Below are 22,638 nucleotides of genomic sequence, written 5' to 3' on the forward strand. Positions count from 1 at the left end.
CAGAATCTATATATAATTAGAACCTGGAAAATACTAAAATTAAAATAATGGTCAAACATTTGCTGAATGCTTGTCCTAAACCAGGAACTATTTAAGTGTTTTGCATGTATATGTTATGTTCTTTTTTTTTTTTTTTTTCCTAGGTAGGGTTTCACTCTACCTCAGGCCAACCTGGAATTCACTATGTAGTCTCAGGGTGGCCTCGAACTCACATCCATCTTCCTACCTCTGCCTCCTGAGTGCTGGGATTAAAGGCATGTGCTACCACGCCCAGCTACATATATATATATTCTTTATAGATTTATTTATTTATTTGCACACACCCAGCTCTTGTGCCATTGCAAACTAACATGCATCCAGTTTTCCTTAAGGGCTGGGAACTGAAGTCAGTCTAGTGGGACTTGCAAGTGAGGTCTTTAACCACTAACCACCTTCCCAGCCCCTAGTTTTGACTCTTGCCACAAAATGCATATCAATCAGACTTGTTCCTGGAATCCAGGGAGACTGCAGGAGACATGACTGAGGAACAGAAGTGAGAAAGAGAAGATGGAGTTCATGGGGCCTTCCGATTTAGGACAGTGGCTGGGGACGTCAGGTGCTGTGCTGGCATTGTGAAAACTGGCAGTTGGCAATTTGTCAGTCGACGTGGGGAGACACAGCCCAGCATTGCCTCCAGTGGCCTTAGAAGTGTCCTCTTTTAGGAACCAAAACTCAGGTACAGGTAGATTCGTGACTATGCCATAGAAAAGAACTTGAGGGGGAAAGCCAGGCATGGTGGTGCATGCCTGTAATCCCAGAATTTGGGAGGTGGGCAGGGGAGGAACAGAAGTTCATGGTGAATTCAAGCACACTTTGCTGGGTTTATGTGTGGTGGGGGTGTGGGGCTGTGCATGTGCATGTGTGTGCAGGTAGGGGTGGAGGCCAGAGAACAACTTTGAGTATCATTCTTCAGGTGTCTTCCACCTTTGAATCTGTTCTCTTACTGGTCTGGAACCTGCCAATTAGACCTGACTTCCTGGCCAGGCAAGCCCCAGGGCTCTGCCTGCCTTTGCCTCCCAGTGCCAGGATTACAACACACACCGCCATGCCTTGCATGTTTTTAAAGATGTATTTTTTAATTTTTATTTATTTCTTAGAGGCAGAGAGGGGGGGAGAGAGAGAGAGTGTGTGTGAGAATGGGTGCTCCAGGGCCTCCAGCCACTGCAGACGAACTTCAGACGCATGCGCCACCACGTGTGCATCTGTCTTATATGGCACCCGGAGAATGGAAGGAACCAGGGTCCTTAAGCTTCACAGGCATGAGCCTTAACCACTAGGCCATCTCTCCAGCCCCGCCTTGCATTTTTAAATGTGCTCTGTGGATTGAACTCAGGCCCTCATGCTTACAAGGCAATCACACTACCAGCTGAGCTATCTCCCAAAGCCCTTAGTTTCTTTGACATCCCTGTTTGAGATGTCATGAGGAAAACAAGCACTGACTTTGGAAACACTTTTTTTTTTAAATGTTTTTATTTATTTGCAAGCAGAAATAGATAGAAGGGCCTCCATATGCTGCAAATTAACTCTAGATGTGTGCTCCACTTTGTGCATCTTGTTTTACATGGGTACTGGGGACTTGAGCCCAGGTCATTAGGCTTTGCAGGCAAGCACCTTAACCACTGAGCCATCTCTCCAGCCCCTGGAAACACTTTTTTTTTTCCTTTTTCAAGGTAGGGTCTCACTCTAGCTCAGGCTAATCTGGAATTCACTATGTCGTCTCAGGGTGGCTCAAACTCACCACAGTTCTCCTATCTTTGATTATTGAGTGCTGGGATTAAAGGAGTGTGCCTCCACGCCCGGCTCCCTGAAGACACTTTTGATCTTAGACTTTGTGTTGACCTTTCTTTACTCAGCCCCAAATGCAAACCAAGTCCTAGGCTGAAGAGCTTATTTCCCTTCTTGGGTCTCCTTAAATTTTCTTGTCTTTTGCTCTCACCTGGTTGATTATAATGTCCCTGAAAATACTGACAATAGTTACTCTTATTTTGTTATTCCAGCCTTTACGTGAACATTGCTTGAGGGGGGAGTGTGCATGTAGAGCTGAAGTGGGGAGGGGGGTCTGACCCAAAGATGAAGGAAGCAGAAGGAGACCCACACAGAATGCAGATTTTATCCTGCTGTTCATTGCCCATTGGGGAGACAGAGTGCTTTTAGCGAAAGCAGACTCAAGTCCCAGTTATATAAGATTATACTATAATAAAGGCATCAGGGAGGAAGAAAAGGCAGAGCCAAGATACACCTCCGTCTCTCCACATCCCATTTCCTTACGTGTAGCCAGTCGCCATAAACGCTGCCGGGAGAATACTTGATGCGTCTGCCTGAACAGGTGTGTTTACTTCCCTCACTGAATTGTGTGGCAGTAGAGTCCAACGTCTCACCTGCTCCATTTAACACTAACCAAGTTTTATGTGTAAATAATAAAGTTTGTTTTCATATATCAGTTACGCTGAAGCCTGAAACATTTTGTTACCAGAGTTGGGGTCAAAGCCCGTGTCCTGGCGAAATCTAAACATACCAAGCTTGGCCATCCATCATAAGCCAATTCACACACATGTACACAGACACACACACACACACACACACACACACAGAGAGAGAGAAAAAGAGAGAGAGAAATTAATGGGGAAAAGCAAAAATTGATTTGTGCATTGTAGCCACATTATAAAGAGGTATTAAAAAAAAAATCCAGCAAACCTCCCTTGCCCCTGCTACCAAGTCTGTCTTCTGGGTTCTGATAAGGTTTAGGTTTAGGTAGAGGGCCCGAGGTACGTGCAGCTAAGCAGTCCTGGTCAAGGTGTGGACCTGCCCAGTCCAGTATTGTCTGTTCCAGTCCGTCCTGCACAGCGGCCTGACAAGTTGCTAACACGGTGTGAAATCTCTTCTACAGAGACAGGTTTCCCCTCTGAGTGGCACCAGGTCTCAGCCATTGCTTTTTGACAGCGTAAGATTCTTGGGAGAATGCCAGTTTCATGGGGTTCCTCATCTCCGTAGTCTGGTAGGCAGAAGAGAGAGCACAAGTGTCTCTTTAGGGTATCTTCCTTCCTACCTGCTGGTTTCCACTTTAGAACATTTTGCATGTGGTAAACTAGATTTTAGCAGGTAAAAACCGAATTATTTTCAAGGCACATGCAACATTAAGGAAAAAAAAAAAAAAAACTTGAGCTGGCTCAGCATTTATGGCACTTGTCTGCAAAGCCTAATGACCCGGGTTCAATTTCCCAGAACCCATATAAAGCCAGATGCGCAAAGTGGTGTATGCACCTGGAGTTCATCTGTGGTGGCTGGAGACCCTGGCACACCCATATATTCTCTGTCTGTCTCTCTCACCCCCTCTCTCACTGCAAATAAATAAATAAATAAAATATTTTTAAAAAACAATAAAAATCCCACAGTAGACTTATGTAAAAGATACCAGGCAATGGTTCTGAAATTGAAAATAAAACCTAAATTGAAGATATAATGTCATTCTTATCTTAAAGATTTTTTTTTTTCTATTTAGCAAAATGTGATGGAAAAGACTCTCTAGCATGAACACAGAGATGGGTACACGTGTTCCAGCCACACAGAGTCCCTGAGTTACGGGTTTTCTATTTGTGTGGCTATCATTCCATTGACTTGACTGGGCTGGTTATTTTATTTTATTTTATGAATTATTTATGTAGAGGCAGAGTCTCATGTATCCCTGGCTGGCCTAAAACTTCCTATATAGCCAAGGATGACCATGGACTTCTGATCCTCCTGCCTCCATTTCCTGAGTGTCGGGAGTACAGGCATGTCCCACGACGTCACATTTATGAGGTGCAGGGGACGGGGCCCAGGGCTGAGTACACGCTAGGCAGGCACCGTACCCACAGCTCCACCCTCAGCCTAAACTCGTCACTTTGCGGATACTACTTTCTTTCCATGACTACTCTATGGTTTTTTTCCTGGTTGGATTTGGTGATTTTTTTTTTTTTTTTTTTTTGGAACCTTTGTTATCTGGGTCTTTTTCAGCTGGTGTTCAAGCAACAGGCAGGGCATGAGTGCAACCATGTCAGGATCCACCAGAACTGGGCTTTAAAAAAACAACAACAACTAGGGGTGTGGAGAGATTGCTCAGTGGTTAGGGTGTCTGTCTATGAAGCCCAATGACGCTTGTTTGACTCTCCAGATCCCACGTAAGCCAGACTCACAAGGTGATGCAAGCATGCAAGGTTGCACAAGATGGTGCATGTGTCTTGAGTTCAACTACAGTGGCTGGAGGCCCTGGCGCGCCAATTCTCTCTCTCTCTCTCTCTCATTAAAAAAAAAATACAGAAAAATTGTGTATGCATTCACCAGTCTAGGTGGTCTATGCATTTTCTGGCCATCTGCCTGTCCTTAGAAGCAGGTCCCCTGGGATCATAGGTGTCTGCCACATCGCCCAGCTTGTTTATGTAGGTTCTTAGGATCCAAACGCAGGCGCTCCAACTTGCACAGCAAACACTAGCTCCTGAGCCATCTCCCCAGCACAGAACTGGCTTTCGAATAGATGCTTCCCATCTCTTGCTGCCGTTCTTTCTCCTCCTTAAAAGGCGGCTTCTCTGTGTGGTGGGGGTTGCTCAACCACCGTTGATCTCCGTTTTACAACAGCAGCTGCCAGGATGCGCCTGCTCCAGCCTGCCCTCTGATCAAGCCGTCAAGAACCCCAGGAAAGAGTTCAAATTAGTCCCCCCATTGTGGGTTGACCTGGGGGTCGTCTCGTTTGTCTGGGGCCTGCTAGGGCACAAGGCTCAGAAACTCCTAATCACATCTGCTGTTCATTTCGGCTGGCGATCGTTAGGTTAGACTTGCTCCCATGAAGAAGCTTTCTTTGTTCCAGACACAGCATCTCTGTTTTTCTTTCCATCTGAGTTTTCCTCCCAGCCTAAGGGGACACCTGCATTTTATGCAGCGTATTTGCAAATGAAGATAGCTGCCAAGTCCTGAGCTCCTGGTAGGAAGGAAGTCAAGCCACCTGTTTTACCACTCGCCCTATGCTACTTATATGGCCCATTTGGATGTGTTTCTTTTTCTGTTAAGAAACATTACTGTTTATGGTAGAATAATACTTCACATGGAATGACAAGAAATAACAATACCAGATAAATGCCATTGCTCTTCAAAAGAATGAGACCATTATCTTGCATATCAGTTCATCCAGTTTTGTAAAAAGAAAAGTTCTCCAGGAAGAAATCATGCTTGATATTTATATCACAAGCTTTGAAGAGATGTGGTGGGAGGGTAAAAGGTCACTGTCACCTCTCCTCTTAGAAACTATTGTTTGATGTGATTTTCTTCAGAACATCAAGAGCAAACAACCACCTGGTTCCTTCGTACTACGTCAGATAAGTACATTTGAAAACCAGGTTGGATTTTTTTTTTTTTTCTAGACTTGTAAAGGTTTCTAACTTGCAAGAGAACTGTTGGTTATGCAAGAAGGTTTGTGGAATTCCCATACTTTCCTGAGGCTAGACATGATGGCTTTATATCTAGTTGGCTTGCTGCCATCAATTTAATTAAATTAACAAGCATTTAGTGGTGTAACTGCATGCTGTGAGATGGTTCATGACGAAGATTGACTAGGTGAAGTTTGTGCCTGAACTCTGCCCTGCAGGAGCCCAGCGTGGTGATTGTCCCACTGGCATTGTGGGCTGGCACAGCAGATTACACGGAGATGAACGTCACCCATCTTGACTCGCCTCTCCATATGCCATGCAGAGCACAGTTGCGGAGGAGCCAGGCGCCCATTCCTCTCAGTGAGCCCCTGCCTTGCGATGGGCGAGGGGGGCCATGAGTCTGCCGTTCCTGCAGGTTTACTGGGTTCCTGCATGCTTGAGTGTGAACATGCCTGGGCTCCAGGGGTCCTTTGCTGGCTTTTGAGCACCTGGATATTTCTCCATCTCTTGTCTCTGATTCTCTCTCTTGATGGAGATGGCTTTCTCCCCCCCCCCCCCAGGTTCACATTGTGCAGCTGCCAGGAAGAGCCTGTCCTTCCCACCAGTCTCTTTCTAGAACCCCAGTGAAAGGAAGCTCATGCAACAAGACTTGCAGTGTAAACCAGTAGTAGCTCTTAGGACTCAGCGATAGAAATGAGCCATGCGTTTTCAGTGCTTTGCACTTATGGGGCCATGTGTCGGTCCATAGCAAGCTTCCTATGGGGTTTTCCAGAATAGCATTGACAATAAAGGACCTTGTTGTATTCCACGTAGGGTCTCACTCTAGCCCAGGATGACCTGGATCTCACTCTATAGTTCCAGGCTGGCCTCAGACTCATAGTGATCCTCCTACCTCTGCCTCCCCAGTGCTGGGATTAAAGGTGTGTACCACCACACCTGGCCAAATAAGGGATTTTTACTTCATATGGTATTGAAGGAGAAAAAGGAATAAGATGGTTGGGTGGGTGGGTGGGTGGTTAGTTGGTTAGTTTGTTTGTTTTGGCAGGCACTTAGGGACAGAAGTCCAAAGAAACAGACAGAAGATGGCACCTGGTCTTGGCAGGAATGGAACTCCTGTGGGATCCAGTTTCATCCACAACAGCAGCGGAGCTCCCTGCCGCCTCCACAGTCTTAACAAGCTACCTAGGTAGGCTGGCCTTGGGTTCAACCCCCTTGACTCTGCAAGCCAGTCAGGTCTTCCCCGTGCATACCTGAGTCTGATGTTGACTACAAAGGCTTGTCTGTGCTGATCTCTGTCCTGTGATCTCTTTCTGTTTACACCTAAGTCTGGCTGTCTCCTAACAGGCCTGGCCAGGTAGGGGAGAGCACTCTTTCTTGGCCTGGGTAGTTTTCTGTTTGCCTGTCTCATCTTATGCTTTGGGGTAACTTCTCACTTTAATTACATGTATGATTCTCCTCTGCTTGCTGAGTCCACCACATGTGTATTTCCTTTATACCACCATGTGGGAGTTTCCTCTAAATTCAGGCTAACCATGGGTGTAACTCTCTTCATTACCCATTTTTCACCTGAATTTTCTGGTCTCTGCTTTGGTACTTTCCTTCTACTGTTCTTTTTTTTCTTCTTTTTTTTTTTGTTTTCTGTTTATTTATTGGAAAGTGACAGACAGAGAAAGAGGCAGAGAGAGAGAGAGAGAGAGAGAGAATGGGTACTCCAGGGCCTTCAGCCACTGCAAACGAACTCCAGACACATGTGCCCCCTTGTGCATCTGGCTAACGTGGGTCCTGGGGAACCGAGCCTTGAACCGGGGTCCTTAGGCGTCACAGGCAAGCGCTTAACCACTAAGCCATCTCTCCAGCCTCCTTCTACTATTCTTCCTGAAGCCATCTCCGCTTGCTCCCCTGGGGAGACTCAGGGTGGACACTGTGCCTTCCACACGAGGGGGTTCCCTCCGAAGCTCCCTGCATAATCTCCTAGGTCTGACCTTCCCCGTGCTTGTGACTCCGCGCCTGCCTTTTCTTAGATCCCAACTCTCTTAAATGAACCCCACAATTACACAAGTTACCATTTCTCCCTAAATAAACTCAATAATTCATAATCCTTCCTGGGCCCTTTTTTTTTTTTTTTTATCAATTTGTTGTTAAAATGGGATAAGGACCCAAAATTGGTGTTCATAAGTTTTGGGAGACCCCTCTTGAACCCCCAAATCCTGCATCAGTATGCTTGGCATTTAGACCTCCCACAGGGTGCAGCGATACTGAAATAGAGATGAGAAGAGGGGGCGTTTTGTTTCTACACGACAGGGGCCCCGCAGAGCTCGGTGCTCGGGCCGTTGGGTTGCTCTTCTGTCTTTCCAGGTCACTTGAGGCAGGGCTTCTCTTCCAGGTTCTTCTCTCTGCTGTGGTTCTTTCTCCGCTTGCCTCGAGCTTCTGGGAAAGTCTCCTGCCCGCACCTCCCAGCCCCCAGTCAGCCCGTTGGGATTACAGAAGCCCGCCACAGCTTCCAGCTTCTTCTTGTATTTCTTTTCTCGCATTAGGTATGTGGAAGTGAACTCACAAGCACTTGTCCATGGAGTCTTCTTCCTAGCCCTGGGTTCCTTGATTTTTAATTCTGTCAATTCTCATCTGTTGAGTCGTCCAGTGAATTTCTCTTACCCGAGTTACTATATTTTTCAACACAAGCTTCACTTTATTCTCCTAATTTTTTTTAATTGAGTCTGTTTGTGGAATCATGGTTATTATGCTTAAGTAGATCAAACATTGAACATATTTGTAATGTGGTCACTTTGAAATCTTTATTAAGTCCAACAACTGAGTGCAATTACAGTCAACTTACGTTGAATGCTCTTTTTTCCTGTAGGTCAAACTTCGTTGTTTCTTTGCCTGCCTTATGTGTTTGCTGAGAACTGGATTTTAGGTTACGGATTCTGATTTCTTCTCTCTCTGGTATTTCTTTCCTAAGGGTTGGAAGGTAGCTTGCCTGGGCTAAATCCCTGTGCTCTGGCTCTGCTAGGATCAGTGATTGGCTAACGGTCACCTCGAGCTGATGGGTAGTCCATTATAAGTTGGCAAAGGTATTTAAGGCAGTTTTCCAGTATGTCTTGTGTCTCCTCTGCAGAGAGCCATGGGCTCCTTAGCTTTGTGGGTAGCCAGAGGAAGGTAGAAGGCTTGAGTCCTGTCCATTTTCTGCATATCTAGACAGCTACATCACTTGGAAAGTTTCTCAGAATCCTATAAAACTGTCTTGCTTTCTGTTAAATTTCTTATTAGTTTGCTGGTTTATTCTTTGCCAAAGCTCTGAGCTCCAGGCCATCTGCTTGTCTTTGCCTAGGTCACTGTGCTTACATCATTGCCCGCCTGGCTATGTGGGACCTGGAGATTCGAACATAAGTTCTTAGGCTTTCCAGGCAAGAGCCTTAACCTCTAAGCCCTCTCTCCAGCCCAGCTTCATGTCTGATGCATGTGTGGGTGCACGTGAGTGTGTGGGCACTTGTGCACAGGTATGTAGAAGTCAGAGGACAACCTGTTTTGAAAGACAAGGTTTATGGTTAGTCTACACTGGCTTGCCAGTGAGCCCAGGCATCTGTTCAGCTATCTACCTGTCTCTGCCTCCCAGCACCAGAATTGTGGGCTCGTGTAACCACGGTCCATAGTCTCACCTGGATTCTGGGATTTGAACTCAGGCTTTCATGGCAAGTACTTTACTGACTGAACTATCTCCCCGCTCACCATAACATTTGTTAGTGAATGATTTTTTAATAATTCTTTTACTTACTTTTTAAAAATTTATTTATTTGAGAGCGACAGACACAGAGAGAAAGACAGATAGAGGGAGAGAGAGAGAATGGGCGCGCCAGGGCTCCAGCCTCTGCAAACGAACTCCAGACGCGTGCGCCCCCTTGTGCATCTGGCTAACGTGGGACCTGGGGAACCGAGCCTCGAACCGGGGTCCTTAGGCTTCACAGGCAAGCGCTTAACTGCTAAGCCATCTCTCCAGCCCACACACTTGAATTATTGAATTCAAGAGAGATGGCTCGGTTCGAGGCTCGGTTCCCCAGGTCCCACGTCAGCCAGATGCACAAGGGGGCGCACGCGTCTGGAGTTCGTTTGCAGAGGCTGGAGCCCTGGCGCGCCCATTCTCTCTCTCTTTCTATCTGCCTCTCTCTCTCTCTCTCTCTCTCTCTCTCTCTCTCTCTCTTTCTCTCAGTCACTCTCAAATAAATAAATAAAAATGAACAAAAAAATTTTTAAAAATACAGTTTAAAAAAAAAATAACAGAATCGCAGGTGGGACTTCCGGTCAAGATGGCGACCGCCTAGCTGCACTACAAACAACAAGGGAAAAAAAAGATAGATGCAGATCCTAAGAAGAGAGCTGCCCCAACATACCTCAAAAGGGGCCCAACTGAAACTAAGGACAACTGGCGAAATAAGCAAGGGTGATGTTCTCCTGTGAACCGGATACCAGCACAAAGGGGAAGGAGATCAACGCAGAGAAAAATCAACTCCTACCAAATCAGAGAGCCAGAGCCTCAGAGGCCCCCAACAGCTCAGCACTGAAGCAGACCAAAAATGAACCCAACATGGCTCAGGGAAATCTTGCGGAAGAGGGGGCGGAAAGAATGTCAGAGTTACATGTTGGGTCATGATATGCAGAGACATTTATCATACTAATATCTGGGGGCTAACTCCACAATGCACGACCCATTTTCATTAACAAGGAGGGTCTAATGGGAGGGGGTAGATCACAGATGAGCCTAAATAATGGTACCAAACTGCCTGTATTCACTGAAATGAACACTAATAAATTAAATTAAAAAAAAAAATAACAAAGGGGAAAGTGGGGGGTGAGTGAGGGAGGGAATTACCATGGGATATTTTTTTATAATCATGGAAAATTCTAATAAAAATTTTTTTAAAAATTTAAAAAATAGAAAAAAGTAAAGCAACTGTGTGACAGAAATGCATGTGAGCATGCATGCATGTATGTTCTTGTGTGCTGGTGTGCTTGAATGTAAAAGCCAGAGGTGGAAATTGGATCTCTCTCAATCACTTCTCACCTCATATTTTTTTCAAGGTAGGGGGTAGGGTCTTGTTCTAGCCCAGGCTGACCTGGAATTCACTATGTAGTCTCAGGCTGGCCTCAAACTACTACCTCCATTTCCCCTGTGCTGGGATTAAAGGCGTGCACCCCTACGTCTGGCCTACCCCAGTTTTCTGAAGCAAGGTCTCTCCTCAAGCCTGGAGCTCACTGATTCAACAAGACTGACTAGCCAGCCACTCCTCCGAGGTTTTCTGTCCCCGTCTCTCAGCGCTGAAACCCCAGGCACACAATTGTGCACCGTGAACTCGGGTCATCAGGTCTGTGCATCCAGCAGTTCTACCAGCCGAGCTATCGCACCAGCCCTTTCCTGATTAAATTTTCTGAATGAACTATAAAATGTGGAGTGTGTAATTTTATAGGCTCTATGTTTTTAAGACATACTAAATCTAAAAGCTCATTTTAAAAAGGGTTCGATACCTTTTAAAACAGAAGAAACTTTTCATGTTTATAATCTTTTTCTACTTGAGATGGAAATATTTTAGCAATTTTAGTTCCCCTTTTTGGAGATAGAATTGTTTAAGGAAGGTTGAGAAAATTTTCATCATTAATTTCTGATTATAAATATATTCACGGTGAAAATGAAAAATACTCTGGGCTGCAGTCAGGTTCGCTCAACCAAGAGCAGCTTGTGGGAAAAAGAGGTTTGTTTTGGCTTACAGGCTCGAGGGGAAGCTCCACGATGGCAGGGGAAAACGATGGCATGAGCAGAGGGTGGACATCACCCCCTGACCAACATAAGAGTGTTCCAAACACTGGCAAGGGGAAACTGGCTTTAACACCCATAAGCCAGTCCCCAATAATACACTCCCTCCAGGAGGCATTAATTCCCACGTCTCCCATCAGCTGGGAACCTAGCATGCAGAGCACCTAGGTTTATGGGGGACACCTGAATCAAACCACCACACTCTGAAAAGCCCAAATAGGGAAAGAAAACTAACTACGGTCTTCTAAATCACCCCTGCTGCCTAAGCCGTGGTGTCCACCCACCAGGCTTTCTTTCATCTTCTCTGTGGGTCCACACTCTGCACTTTGTATGGAAAACAGCTTTTAAAAATACTTATAAACCCTGGGCTGGAGAGGTGGCTCAGTGATTAAGGTGCTGGCCTGCAAAGCCAAGGAATTCAGGTTCGATTTCCCAGTACCCAGGTAAGGCCAGATGCACAAAGTGGTGCATGTGTCTGGAGTTCATTTGCAATTACAAGAGGCCCCTATTCTCTCCCCTGTCACCCTGTTTCTCTCTCGGTTTCGCGCCCCCCCCCCCCCCCGTCTTTCTGCTTGCAAATATATAAACAGACAAACAAACTTAGAAACCCTGCTGCTGAAGTGACCACATGCTTCGGTTACAAGAGATTGAGAAATCTAACAGGAACTGAGCTGGAAGCTGCCTGGCTGGCTGGCTGGCTTCATCGTTCCAGAAGGTGCTGTGCAGGTTGCTGGGCTGAGGAGTCATCGACAGTCTTAGCCAGCGGTAGATCCTGCAGCTACGCAGCTGGCCGTCAGTCAGGATTGGGCCTTAGTGCAGCAGTACTGTGTCTGCTCGGGAGTAACCAACTGGGGAGGTCATGGGCTCTAAGGGGGAAGCTGCTCCTATTGTTTGATGAAATGGATATGTTGTGCCCATCAAATTGCCCTCCAAATACTTATGTGCATGCCCATAGATTAACGCCATTGTCATTTCCGGTCAGAGAAGCTGAAGCAGGAAGAAGAAAATCAAGTTATTTGCATAAACATTTCTTTTGACTTTACATAACCAATAGATCAGATTTAATTGCATTTTCTTTTCAAAATGTTCTATATGTTGAGTCTTGGAATACTGATGCTCATTGTTTTATCACACTTTGGTAATATTTGATAGCGTCGATATTCTTGCTAGACTTTTTACAGAACAATCTGGCCAAATAGTATTTGTTCTGAAAATGGTTAGAGCTAGCAGAACCCCCGTGCTGTTTCTGTCCCTCTAATTCTCTCATGCGTGCATTTTGGCGCCATTAATGCCGAAACAAATACATATTCAGAAGTACAATTCTGAATAATAACATAATTCAGATGCCCTAAATAGCAATAGCTGTACTGTTTCTGAAGTAAAAATTATATATGTCATAAATGTGGCTGTATTTTTTATTATCAGATAGCACCTATACTTAGTTTACTCATGTGAGTGAAAATTTCAGGCCAAATAAATGCCAAAAGATAATCATATTACCTGGATGATTAAAACCTTTTTTTTTTTGTTTGTTTGTTTTACAAGTGGGGGAAACTATCAGTTAGTATTGAAATCAAAGCGTCAAAACTCCTGCTTAGTTTCTCTGTAGCTATCGGTGTCTTAAAACCCACAAGGTGCCTCAAGTGCCATGCTCAGAAATCTTTACTGGATCCCTGTCAACAAAGCACACACGCAGCTTCTTTCTGGTACGGGACTTCGGTACGAGCTGATCCACCCACTGCCCGCTGCCTGGTGATGCTCTGGAAGGGACACGTGTACAGAAACTTAGGGGACCTAGTAAGTGGCTCCGTGGTAGAGTCCTTGCCCACCATAGTCAAGGCTTTGCAATTCTCTTCCTAGCACTACCAAGAAATAAAAAGAGTATTTTCCAAAGATAGCTGTCTTCAGTTATTCTTTTTTTAAATTCTTTTTTAATTTACCTATTTGAGAGAAACAAGGAGTAAAATAGATAAGAGAGTTGGGTGCGCCAAGGCCTCCAGCCACTGCGAATGAACTCCAGACACATGTGCCACTTTGCGCATCTGGCTTACGTGAGTTTACAAGTAATAATTTCATACGGTTTTATAAATTTTTAAATTAAAATGTTCTCTCCCTTATTTCTTCCCCCCCCCCTTTATTTATTTATTTATTTATTTATTTATTTATTTATTTATTATCTTCCTTTGTCCTCCTCCCCTGGCATTGAGCCTAGCGCTTTGTGTGCACATCTCCCATGTAGCTGCACCTTCAGCTCTTCCCTATTTTTAAGTAAACTGTGGGGTTGATTTCAATCCTTCCTCGTCTGCCTTGTTAGCCTACGTGAGAGAGGGCAGTGAGAAAAGAGAGCGAGGGAGGAAGAGAAGGGGGATGGAGACATCGTGGGTAAGAGCCATCTTTGACAGTCATCATCAGGATTGGTCACACTATTCTCGCTCTTGTCCTCTGAGATCATGGTAAGGTGGCACTGGCCCACCTCTGTGCAGTCAGGAATGACCTTGGCATATGCAATAAAATGTCACGTATACCTCCTGTTAGCAGAAGAGGCATGGATCGGTGTTAGCAGCCCCGGAGCAGGGTGCCGCTGCCTTAGGTCTGGTGACCTTCTGGGCTGTGACGGCATGGCCAGCCTCCGCCCACAGTCAACACCTCACAGAACAAAGTGTCCACTGTCCTGAGATGGACATACTTTGCGGGCAAGGAGTACAGCTACATTGTTTTAAGTCAGTGAGACTTTAAGGATGCCTCTTCCTGCCGTGCAAGCCAGTCTGACCGGCCTTGCAGCTTCTGTGTTGCCGAGGTAAGGAAGAAGTGAGAACTGTCAGCACCCAGGTTAACAGCACTTCATTTCTTCTACCGTCTTTACTAACCCATGCTTGCGTGCCAGTCACTGTTCCAGATGCCAGGAGTGTAACAGGGAGCAAGTGGCTCTTTTTCTCAGTAAGCATTCCCCACTCCTCACTAACTGTGAAGTTGTCGTCTTCTGTCCTCCAAGCTGCTGGTGGCTTCTTTTTCTTCTGTGTCCTGTGGTGATTTTACAAACCGAGTTGTCGTGACTGCTCTGTTTATGTCTTTCTGGGCGAAACTTCTCAATGGTTATTTTAAACATAGTACATTATATACATATCTAAAGTTACATAAAATATATAGATAAAACAAGTTACATTTTATATTATGTAACTAGAGTGTTTACATAATCTTATGCCTTTACTTATTTATGCATCTATATATTTATGTGTCATTCATTTCTGCTTTCTCTCGTTCTCACATCTCGAAAGTTGTTTCTATTTGGCTTGGTTTGAGTTTTTAAGGCAGGGTCTCACCTTACCCAGGCTGACCAGAACTCACACTATAGCCTAGGCTGGCCTTGAACTTACCACAGGCCTAATTTAGCCTCCTGAGTTCAGGGATTATAGGCGAGAGCTACTATGCCTAGCTTCAAAATTTGTTTTATGAAAGAATAAAATTAGGTTTGTTCAGGGTCTTTGGCTTGCGTATGACTTGGGATCACAATGAACTTTTCTGCTTAGGGCAAGTTTCCAAATGCTTCTCCTCTGTGAATTCAGGCTTCTGGGAATTACTGATGGGTGAAAGCAGATGGATTCTAAGCTGCCTACACAGAGTGGGAAGGGGAGGCCTGTTAACATCCCATACTCTTTCTCTTCGCTTAGTGATGACGATTGGGGTGTCACACCAGTGTTCCTCAGTCTTTGTTTCATTATCACTCTCCAAGTCTTTTCAGACTAAATTCTTTAACTGACCCAGAGTGATTTACTATTATGTATCTATTTAATATATATTTGTTGTCTTATTTTTTTTAAAAAAAAGAATAACAATTTTTGCCCTTGGAACCATTTTCTTGGTTGAGATTCATGCCCTCATTTTACAATTATACACCACAATTTCTTTTTGCAGGAGAGCATTATTACTTTAATAAGCTAAGTTTAGCCATATTGGGTAAGAATTCTATTGTCTAATATGCCTGTGTTTTTATAATAGCTTTATTTTAAGCTGATTGTTATTTAAATAAGTTTGCAAAAATCTTAGTGCACTGAGAAGATGGAAAATCAACTTTTGTACATTGTATAAAAGTCAGTTTTTTTCTAGACCAAAGGTCTCTCAACCACAAAGCCATACTCTCTTTTCATTCTTTCGGTGCATGTTGATGGAGGATATACTATGTACAGCCAGCATCAGGGCTGTGTTCGTAGAGTTCTTTATTCTTTGTGAGCCAGGAGGCAGAAACCACAATGGGTTGTGCATTCTTGTGTTCTTATCTAATGTCAAGTTGTCTGTCTGCTGAATTTCAAACATCAGATACAAAGTGAAGCATTTTGGTGAAAAACTTGGGAGTTGGCATAACCTCTGTCTGCCACACTATAAATATAGTGCATGAGAAGATTGAGGGCCAAGTTCCCCAAGATGCAAAGCTGATGCAGTTCTTATTTTGCTGTCTGTTCTGCAATCTGTGGCACTGTCTGGCTACACCAATGTACATACTCTGCCTGCAGTGTGAGAAAATGCTTAAGCTCTTAGCTCATTCTCTACAACCGGTATCGTATCTGAAAATGGGGGTGTGGGCATGTACGCACAGCCCAACAGTGAAAGTTCAGTATAGTGTAAGGCTGCATCTCTCACTACTGTTTAATCGCCAAGGAATAAACTATATAGTTTCAAGATGAATTTCAGATTGCCTGGAAGATGTAGGGCCACTACATCTTCAACAGACAGGAGGCAGCACAAATTATCTGGAAGCTTTGGTTTGATGAGCCATTCAAAGAACCTGGTATGTATTTATGTACTGTTCAGATATTTACTGAGCTCCGTAACCTCTGTACATGGCCCTTTGGTGAACGAGATAGAAGCACTCATTTTACTTATCTTCTCTGTCCCCATTCCTTTTATATGTGTGAGGTTTAACAAAAATTAATTTGCATGTATGTGTGTGTGCGCATGTGCATATGTGCACATAGGATTCCGTGGCTTGTTGCCACTGCAAACAAGCACCAGACATTTGTGCCACGTTTTGCATTCCAATTTTCCAAGCTCCCATCCTATTTCTTTTCTTTTCTTTTTGTTTTTTGAGGCAGAGTCTCGCTCTAGCCCAGGCTGACCTGGAATTCACTATGTCATCTCAGGGTGGCCTCGAATTCACAGTGATCCTCCTACCTCTGCCACCCCAGTGCTGGGATTAAAGGCACGAGCCATTGCGCCCAGCTCCAACCTATTTCTTGACCAAATAACTCATAGCCCCTCTTCATTCACTCACCTAAAATGTGTTTTGAGAGTTTGTAACACATTATGAGGAAACATCACCTCCACTTTCAAGTAGGTTGGTTTGTTCATCGGTCAGCCAGCCATTTAAATATCTATTGAGCCAGGCAATGCGCCCTGTCACCGTCAGGGAATCTGGATACCCAGCCAGCCCCTGGCAGGTGGAAAGCCCAGCTGGAGACACAGCACATTTGCTCATGTTTGTTAGAGTATGGTTTGGTAAATAATAAGCATGGGCTCCTCCCTTTCCGTTGGGAGGGTGCAAAGGATGAGCATAGAAGTGGAGTTTCAACAAAAAAGTCCCGCAGGTCAAGGTCAAGATATAACTTGTACTTTCTTTATCCCCCACCCTCTTGTGGTTTTGGGAATTAAATTCAGGACGTCATGTACACTACACAAGACCTGAGCAACACCTCTGTTCAAGATGTGACTCTTTTTTTTTTTTTTAAGGTTTTGTTTGTTTGTTTGTTTTTATTTGAGAGTGACAGAGAGAGAAAGAAGTACAGAGAGAGAGAGAGAGAGAGGGCACGCCAGCGTCTCCAGCCACTGTAAACGAACTCCAGATGCGTGCGCCCCCTTGTGCATCTGGCTAACGTGGGTCCTGGGGAATCGAACCTCGAATCAGGGTCCTTAGGCTTCACAGGCAAGCGCTCAACTGCTAAGCCATCTCTCCAGCCCGAAGAGGTGACTCTTCACCTAATGTTTTAGTTTGGCTTAGAGAGATTTGGAAGAAAACTGGTGGCTGGTAGAGATCTTAGAGGCAGCAGACTAAGTGACTGGAAGGAGCGTGCTTCACACAAGCGCAGACGCGTTCATTGTAATCCAGCTGTTGGAGGTAAATAATTGCAGCTCTGCCCAAACCGAGTCCTGACGATGCGGACGACATGGATAGTTCAGTGAAACAGCTCCAGCTCAGACAGACAAACAACATTTTACAATAAAGTAGGTGTTTTAAGTTACAAGGGTGTCGAGTACGGAATAATACGAAGAAAACTAATAAGTTGTCTGAAAATAATATATTGTTATTTCATATTATTTTAGTTAGCGCTGATTGGCTAAAAGTTTAGAGATTAGAGGAATAAGTTGATATCTGGAATTAAAGTTTGTGATCAATATTCATGAATCAGAGGATGTAGATCCCAAGCTTCCTGGAGAACTGATGATACCTGCTACCTTTTCTTGCTCCGTGTGTTGATCCTGGGCACTGCATCACCTTCTTGGGCCTCATGCACACAAGGACCCTGCGTTTGGTTTAATTCTCTGCTTCTGTTGTGCTCTGGAGAGTCAAAAGTTCTGAACACAGGCCCTTATTTAACTCTACAGATGATGGAGCAGTCCTGTCTCTCATTATTCATCCACAGAGATAGTTACAGAACGTCGCCTTAGAACTCAAGGAGGTCCTCATGCCCTCTGGAAAGTTGTAGATAGCCCAACTAAGGTGTGTCCCCTGCATTGGCAGAATGGGCCATGCCAAGAGAGTGTGGATGCCTCGGGATCGCCAGCCTGAGACCAGCAGACGTTTACTTCACACTCCTAACTAATCATTTCCTACCCGCCAGGCACCCTCTTAATTTAGCTGCTGCTGTGGTTTTCCTGCGGGGAGAGAACTGGCTGGTCATGCTGACATCATCTTTTATCCAGGAAGTTACTTACTAAATTGGCATTCTGGTTGTATGCATCAGTGAAGGTCTTTGATGTGACTCTGCCCCAAGAGACAGGTCTGTTTCTTCTGCATTTCTGAGGTACAAGTGCAAGTCCAGGCATTGTGCTGGTAAATTTACCAAAATAGCCAAGTGTACAATAGTGGTTTTTTTCCAAGGGTTTTGGAATCAAGACAGTCTCAACAATCCTAGGGTCAAATATGGGTCTTGTCACTCACAAGGATTTGTGACATTGGCCTTTCCTGTCCTAGCCTTTCAACTGTCATATGTGATATTAACACCTAAGTGTAGTGCTGTGAGGTTGAATAGGAGAGAACTCAGGAGGTCAGGGGCTGTCAGCCTCAGCTCTGTTGACCTTTAAGGCCTATAATGTAGATCCTAAGAAGAGAGCCACCCCATTATACCTCAGAAGGGCCCCAGCTGAAACTAAGAAAACTGGCGAAACAAGCAAGAGTGCTGTTTTCCTAATGAACTGGATACCAGCACAAGGGGGAAGGAGACCAACACAGAGAAAAATTAACTACCAAATCAGCCAGAGTCCCAGAGGCCCCCAACACCTCATCACTGAAGCAGACCAAAAATGAACCCAACATGGCTCAGGGAAATTTTGTGGAAGAGGGGCTGGAGAGAATGTCAGAGCCACACGTTGGGTCATGATATGCAGAGACATTTACCTTTCCCATAACTGTGGGTTAACTCCACAATGCACGACCCATAAACCTCAACAAGGAGGGGCCAATGGGGAGGGGGTAGGTCACAGATGAGCCTAATAATGGTACCAAACTGACTGTATTTGCTGAATACAAAACGAATTAATAAAAAAAGTTAATAAAAAAGTTTTTTAAAAGGCCTATAATGTGTACTGTAGGATGTTCGGCTGCATCCCTGACCCAACCAGCTAGGTGTCAATAGGCTCCCAGCCCTCTACAGTTGTGATTCAGTGTCTCCATGCATTACCACATATCCTTTGTGAAGGGCAACATTGGGCCTGCTTGAGAACCACTTATCTAGATATATAAAGCAGTACAGCAAAAAGAGGTTTATGTCAGGTTTTATGATAAAATGCTGATAGCGGGGCTGGAGAGATGGCCTCGCGATTAAGACACTTGCCTGTGAAGCTTCAGGACCCATGTTTGACTCTCCCCCACATCCCATGTAAGCCAGACACACAAGGGGACACATGCATCTGGAGTTGGACTACAGTGGCTGGAGGCCCTGGTGTGCCAATTCTCTCTCATAAAAAATGGCGATGGTAGTACTATTGAGGGTAATGTACTTGATGCCATTCTGAGACCCTGAGAAGATATTTGTCAGCACTTTGCCTGTCCTTTGTCATTTCACGCCATGTATCTATTCCAAAATAAACTCCATATAAAGTAAATAGTAAAAGTAAAAGCACCTACATTAAAAAAAAAAAAAAACAACTGAAGTAGCAAATCTTAAGATTTTCAAGTAAGAAAATGGTGTCCAAACTCAAAAACTGGTACTCCTGTGATGTTTGATATTGGGCATAAGTCACACTTGGGGTATTTGCTTCCTTGGTGCCTGTTATACATTAAACATAAGTATTCATAATCTATAAAGTTTTGTAATGAACAGTAAAAGCAAATTGGATAAAGTGATTATTTGCAATCTAACAGATAAAATGGTCAAGAAGAAAATATTCCCCATAGGTAAGGACAGAGGAGGAGATATATACAACCTACAAACATCTCAGAATTGTTCAAATTTAGTAATTTTTAAACATTTAAATTCTTTCTGCTAAATTGAATAAAACTTTAAACACTAACACTCAATTCTTTTGTGTAGCTCGAGGAGTCTTTTTTCACTCTTTGAAGGACAATGGATGAGTACAATCCCTTTGTAAGGAAACATAGTGATAAATATGCCTTCAAAATTATCATGCATTTTAGTCTCCCAACATTTTGGAAGGATGTTTACAACATGGTTCAAAATAAATGCAAATGTAAATATTTATGTATGAAGAAGTTTATTGCAAAGGTGTTTTAATAAAATACCATCTTAAATGTTCAGAATTGGGAATGTAGTTAGTTTTAGCAATAAGAAACAATTTACAGCCATTATAAACCATACTTACATGTAAAATTCTTTTAGCGTTAAATGAGAAAAGCAGATTTTTGAAGTTGCATATTCACTACAAACTCAGCTCAGAAGAAAGACTGGAAGGGAAGATTCACAATATTGATAACATTTGTTCCTGAATGACTGAATTATAGATAATTTATGAAAGTGCCTCATAGCTATATGATGAAATTGAGCGTTTAATTATATATTTATGCTTTTTTGTTTATGTTTAAGTTCTTTTAGGTCATTTTTAGGCCTTCAGCATTTCTTTCCTTTGAAGATGAAGATGAAAGGGTTTAAGCTTTGAATAGGAGTAAGGAAAAAACAGTGGCCAATGCTTCAAGCATGACTCTGTATTCCAAGGGGTTTCTCATAAGTCATGACGTGTAATCGGTTTTACAGGACAGGCCACTAGCCCTGAAATTAATGGCAGCTTTCTATAAAATGATGTGGTACGCTTTCTGCTTATTAACTCATACAGAAAATGTATATGTTTTTGATGACCAGATGTTTAAGATGTCCTTTCTTTGTGCTTGTAGTCTGTGCAGAGGCTTATAATCCTGACGAAGAGGAGGATGATGCAGAGTCCAGGGTATGTAGTCTCCTACAGTAATTGATTTTAAATTGTTGATATTAGAAATGCTGACGGATATCCACACTAACAAAGAGATAATGAAATTATTTTACCTGTTTCTCTACCTCATCTTATCTCTGACAGCCTACTTCTCCAATCCTATAGAATTGTTTTTTTCCAGAAACATGCCTGTCAGATCAAAGGAAACAGGAATGTGGTGCTTACTGCAGTTAAGTTTCTGTTCCTTTTGCAAAACATGCCTTGATGACGAAAATGTTCTCAGCTTTTTTCTTGCCATGATAAATGCTTTTTGCTTAGAAAGTGTTTCTAGTAAAGAAAAGGCCTGGGGAAAAGGCCCTTCTGCCCTGCTCCCCAAGAGCAGCACGCAGCGAGACTCTGAAGCCGGCCTCGTGAAGTTTGCAACAAGTGTCAGGCGCCACCTGTCATTTTGTTTAATTGCTGTCTCTTAATAGTTTGCTCACCATCCAATTTCTTGGAGGCTCCAGTAATTTTCTAAGGATATTTTCCAGCGTGGTTTGATGCATTTTTAAGCTGTATTCTGAGTTGGTTCTCCTGTTACTTGTTTATAAGAAGTAAACAAAATAAAAGGTTATTGTGTCTGGATATGAAAAGTAGTGATTTACTTTTCTTTTGTTAAGCATGAACTTTTCAGAAATCCCCCTCTTTAGCCTTAAAAAGGAGAAACAAAAACTTGTTTTAGTGTCTGGGGAGATGGCTCCGCAGTTAGCAAGCCTGCCACCCTGAGTTTAACAGCGCACCTGCGAGTCTGGACACCAAGCCACCCCATCATAGCTCAGAAGGGCCCCGGCTGAAACTAAGGAAAATTGGTGAAACAAGCAAGGATGTTGTTTTCCTGATAAATTGGATACCAGCACAAGGAGGAAAGAGACTAACACAGAGAAAAAGCAACTCCTACCAAATCAGAGAGCCAGAGCCTCAGAGGCCCCCAACACCTCAGCACTGAAGCAGACCAAAACTGAACCCAACATGGCTCAGGGAAACTGCGGAAGAGGGGGCGGAAAGAATGTCAGAGCCACATGTTGGGTCATGATATGCAGAGACATTTATCTTACCCACAACTGTGGGCTAACTCCACAGTGCATGACCCATGTACCTCAACAAGGAGGGGCCATGGGGAGGGAGTAGATCATGGATGAGCCTAATAATGGTACCAAACTGACTGTAGTTGCTGAATACAAAACTAATTAATAAAAAAAAAAAAAGAAAAAGAAAGATGGAGAAAAATCTCAAAAGAAAGTGACCAAAAATACTAAAAAAAAAAAAAAAAAAAAAAAAAAAAGGTTGCAAGTGCATCCCAAAGCCCAAGGCAATAGGAGGTGGGACCAGAAAAATCCAGAAGCTCTGGGGCCGGCTGGGAATAGCAAGAGAGGCTGTCTCAAGCAGGGTGGCAGAAGAGAACAGACATCCCAGGGTTGTCCTCAGATCGCCACGTGTGGGCCATGGTGCACGTGCGCACCGTACCCGCAGAGATGCACGTGCACACACACACACACTCCATCTGTGTGCCGTGGCGCACATGCACAGTATACTCTCAGATATGCACACACCCTCACTCTCCCTAAAACCTATTTCTGTAGCTTTTAAAAGTACTTCGATGAGTTAGAGTTTTTATATAGAAAAGTAGAATTCATTACAACACGAAGCTCCTTGCCACAAAGAGCCCAAAGGTGGAAGAGTCAGAACGGTTTGTTTGTCTGGTTTGCTTTGGGTTTTTCAAGGCAGGGTCCCACTCTAACCCAGGCTGAATTAGAACTCACTCAGTAGCCC

General features: G+C 43.9%; 1 protein-coding gene across 1 annotated transcript in view; it reads left to right on the forward strand.

Moving 5' to 3' along the window:
* Prkar2b (protein kinase cAMP-dependent type II regulatory subunit beta) overlaps positions 1–22,638 on the forward strand; it is a 111,585-nt gene that overhangs the window by 41,904 nt on the left and 47,043 nt on the right. The window contains exon 3 of the mRNA XM_004652879.2: positions 20,795–20,847. Within this exon, the coding sequence (XP_004652936.1) occupies positions 20,795–20,847 (53 nt within the window). The remainder of the gene's footprint in view (positions 1–20,794; positions 20,848–22,638) is intronic.

The sequence above is a fragment of the Jaculus jaculus genome, chromosome 16, assembly GCF_020740685.1.
Source record: "Jaculus jaculus isolate mJacJac1 chromosome 16, mJacJac1.mat.Y.cur, whole genome shotgun sequence".
Classification (NCBI taxonomy): domain Eukaryota; kingdom Metazoa; phylum Chordata; class Mammalia; order Rodentia; family Dipodidae; genus Jaculus; species Jaculus jaculus.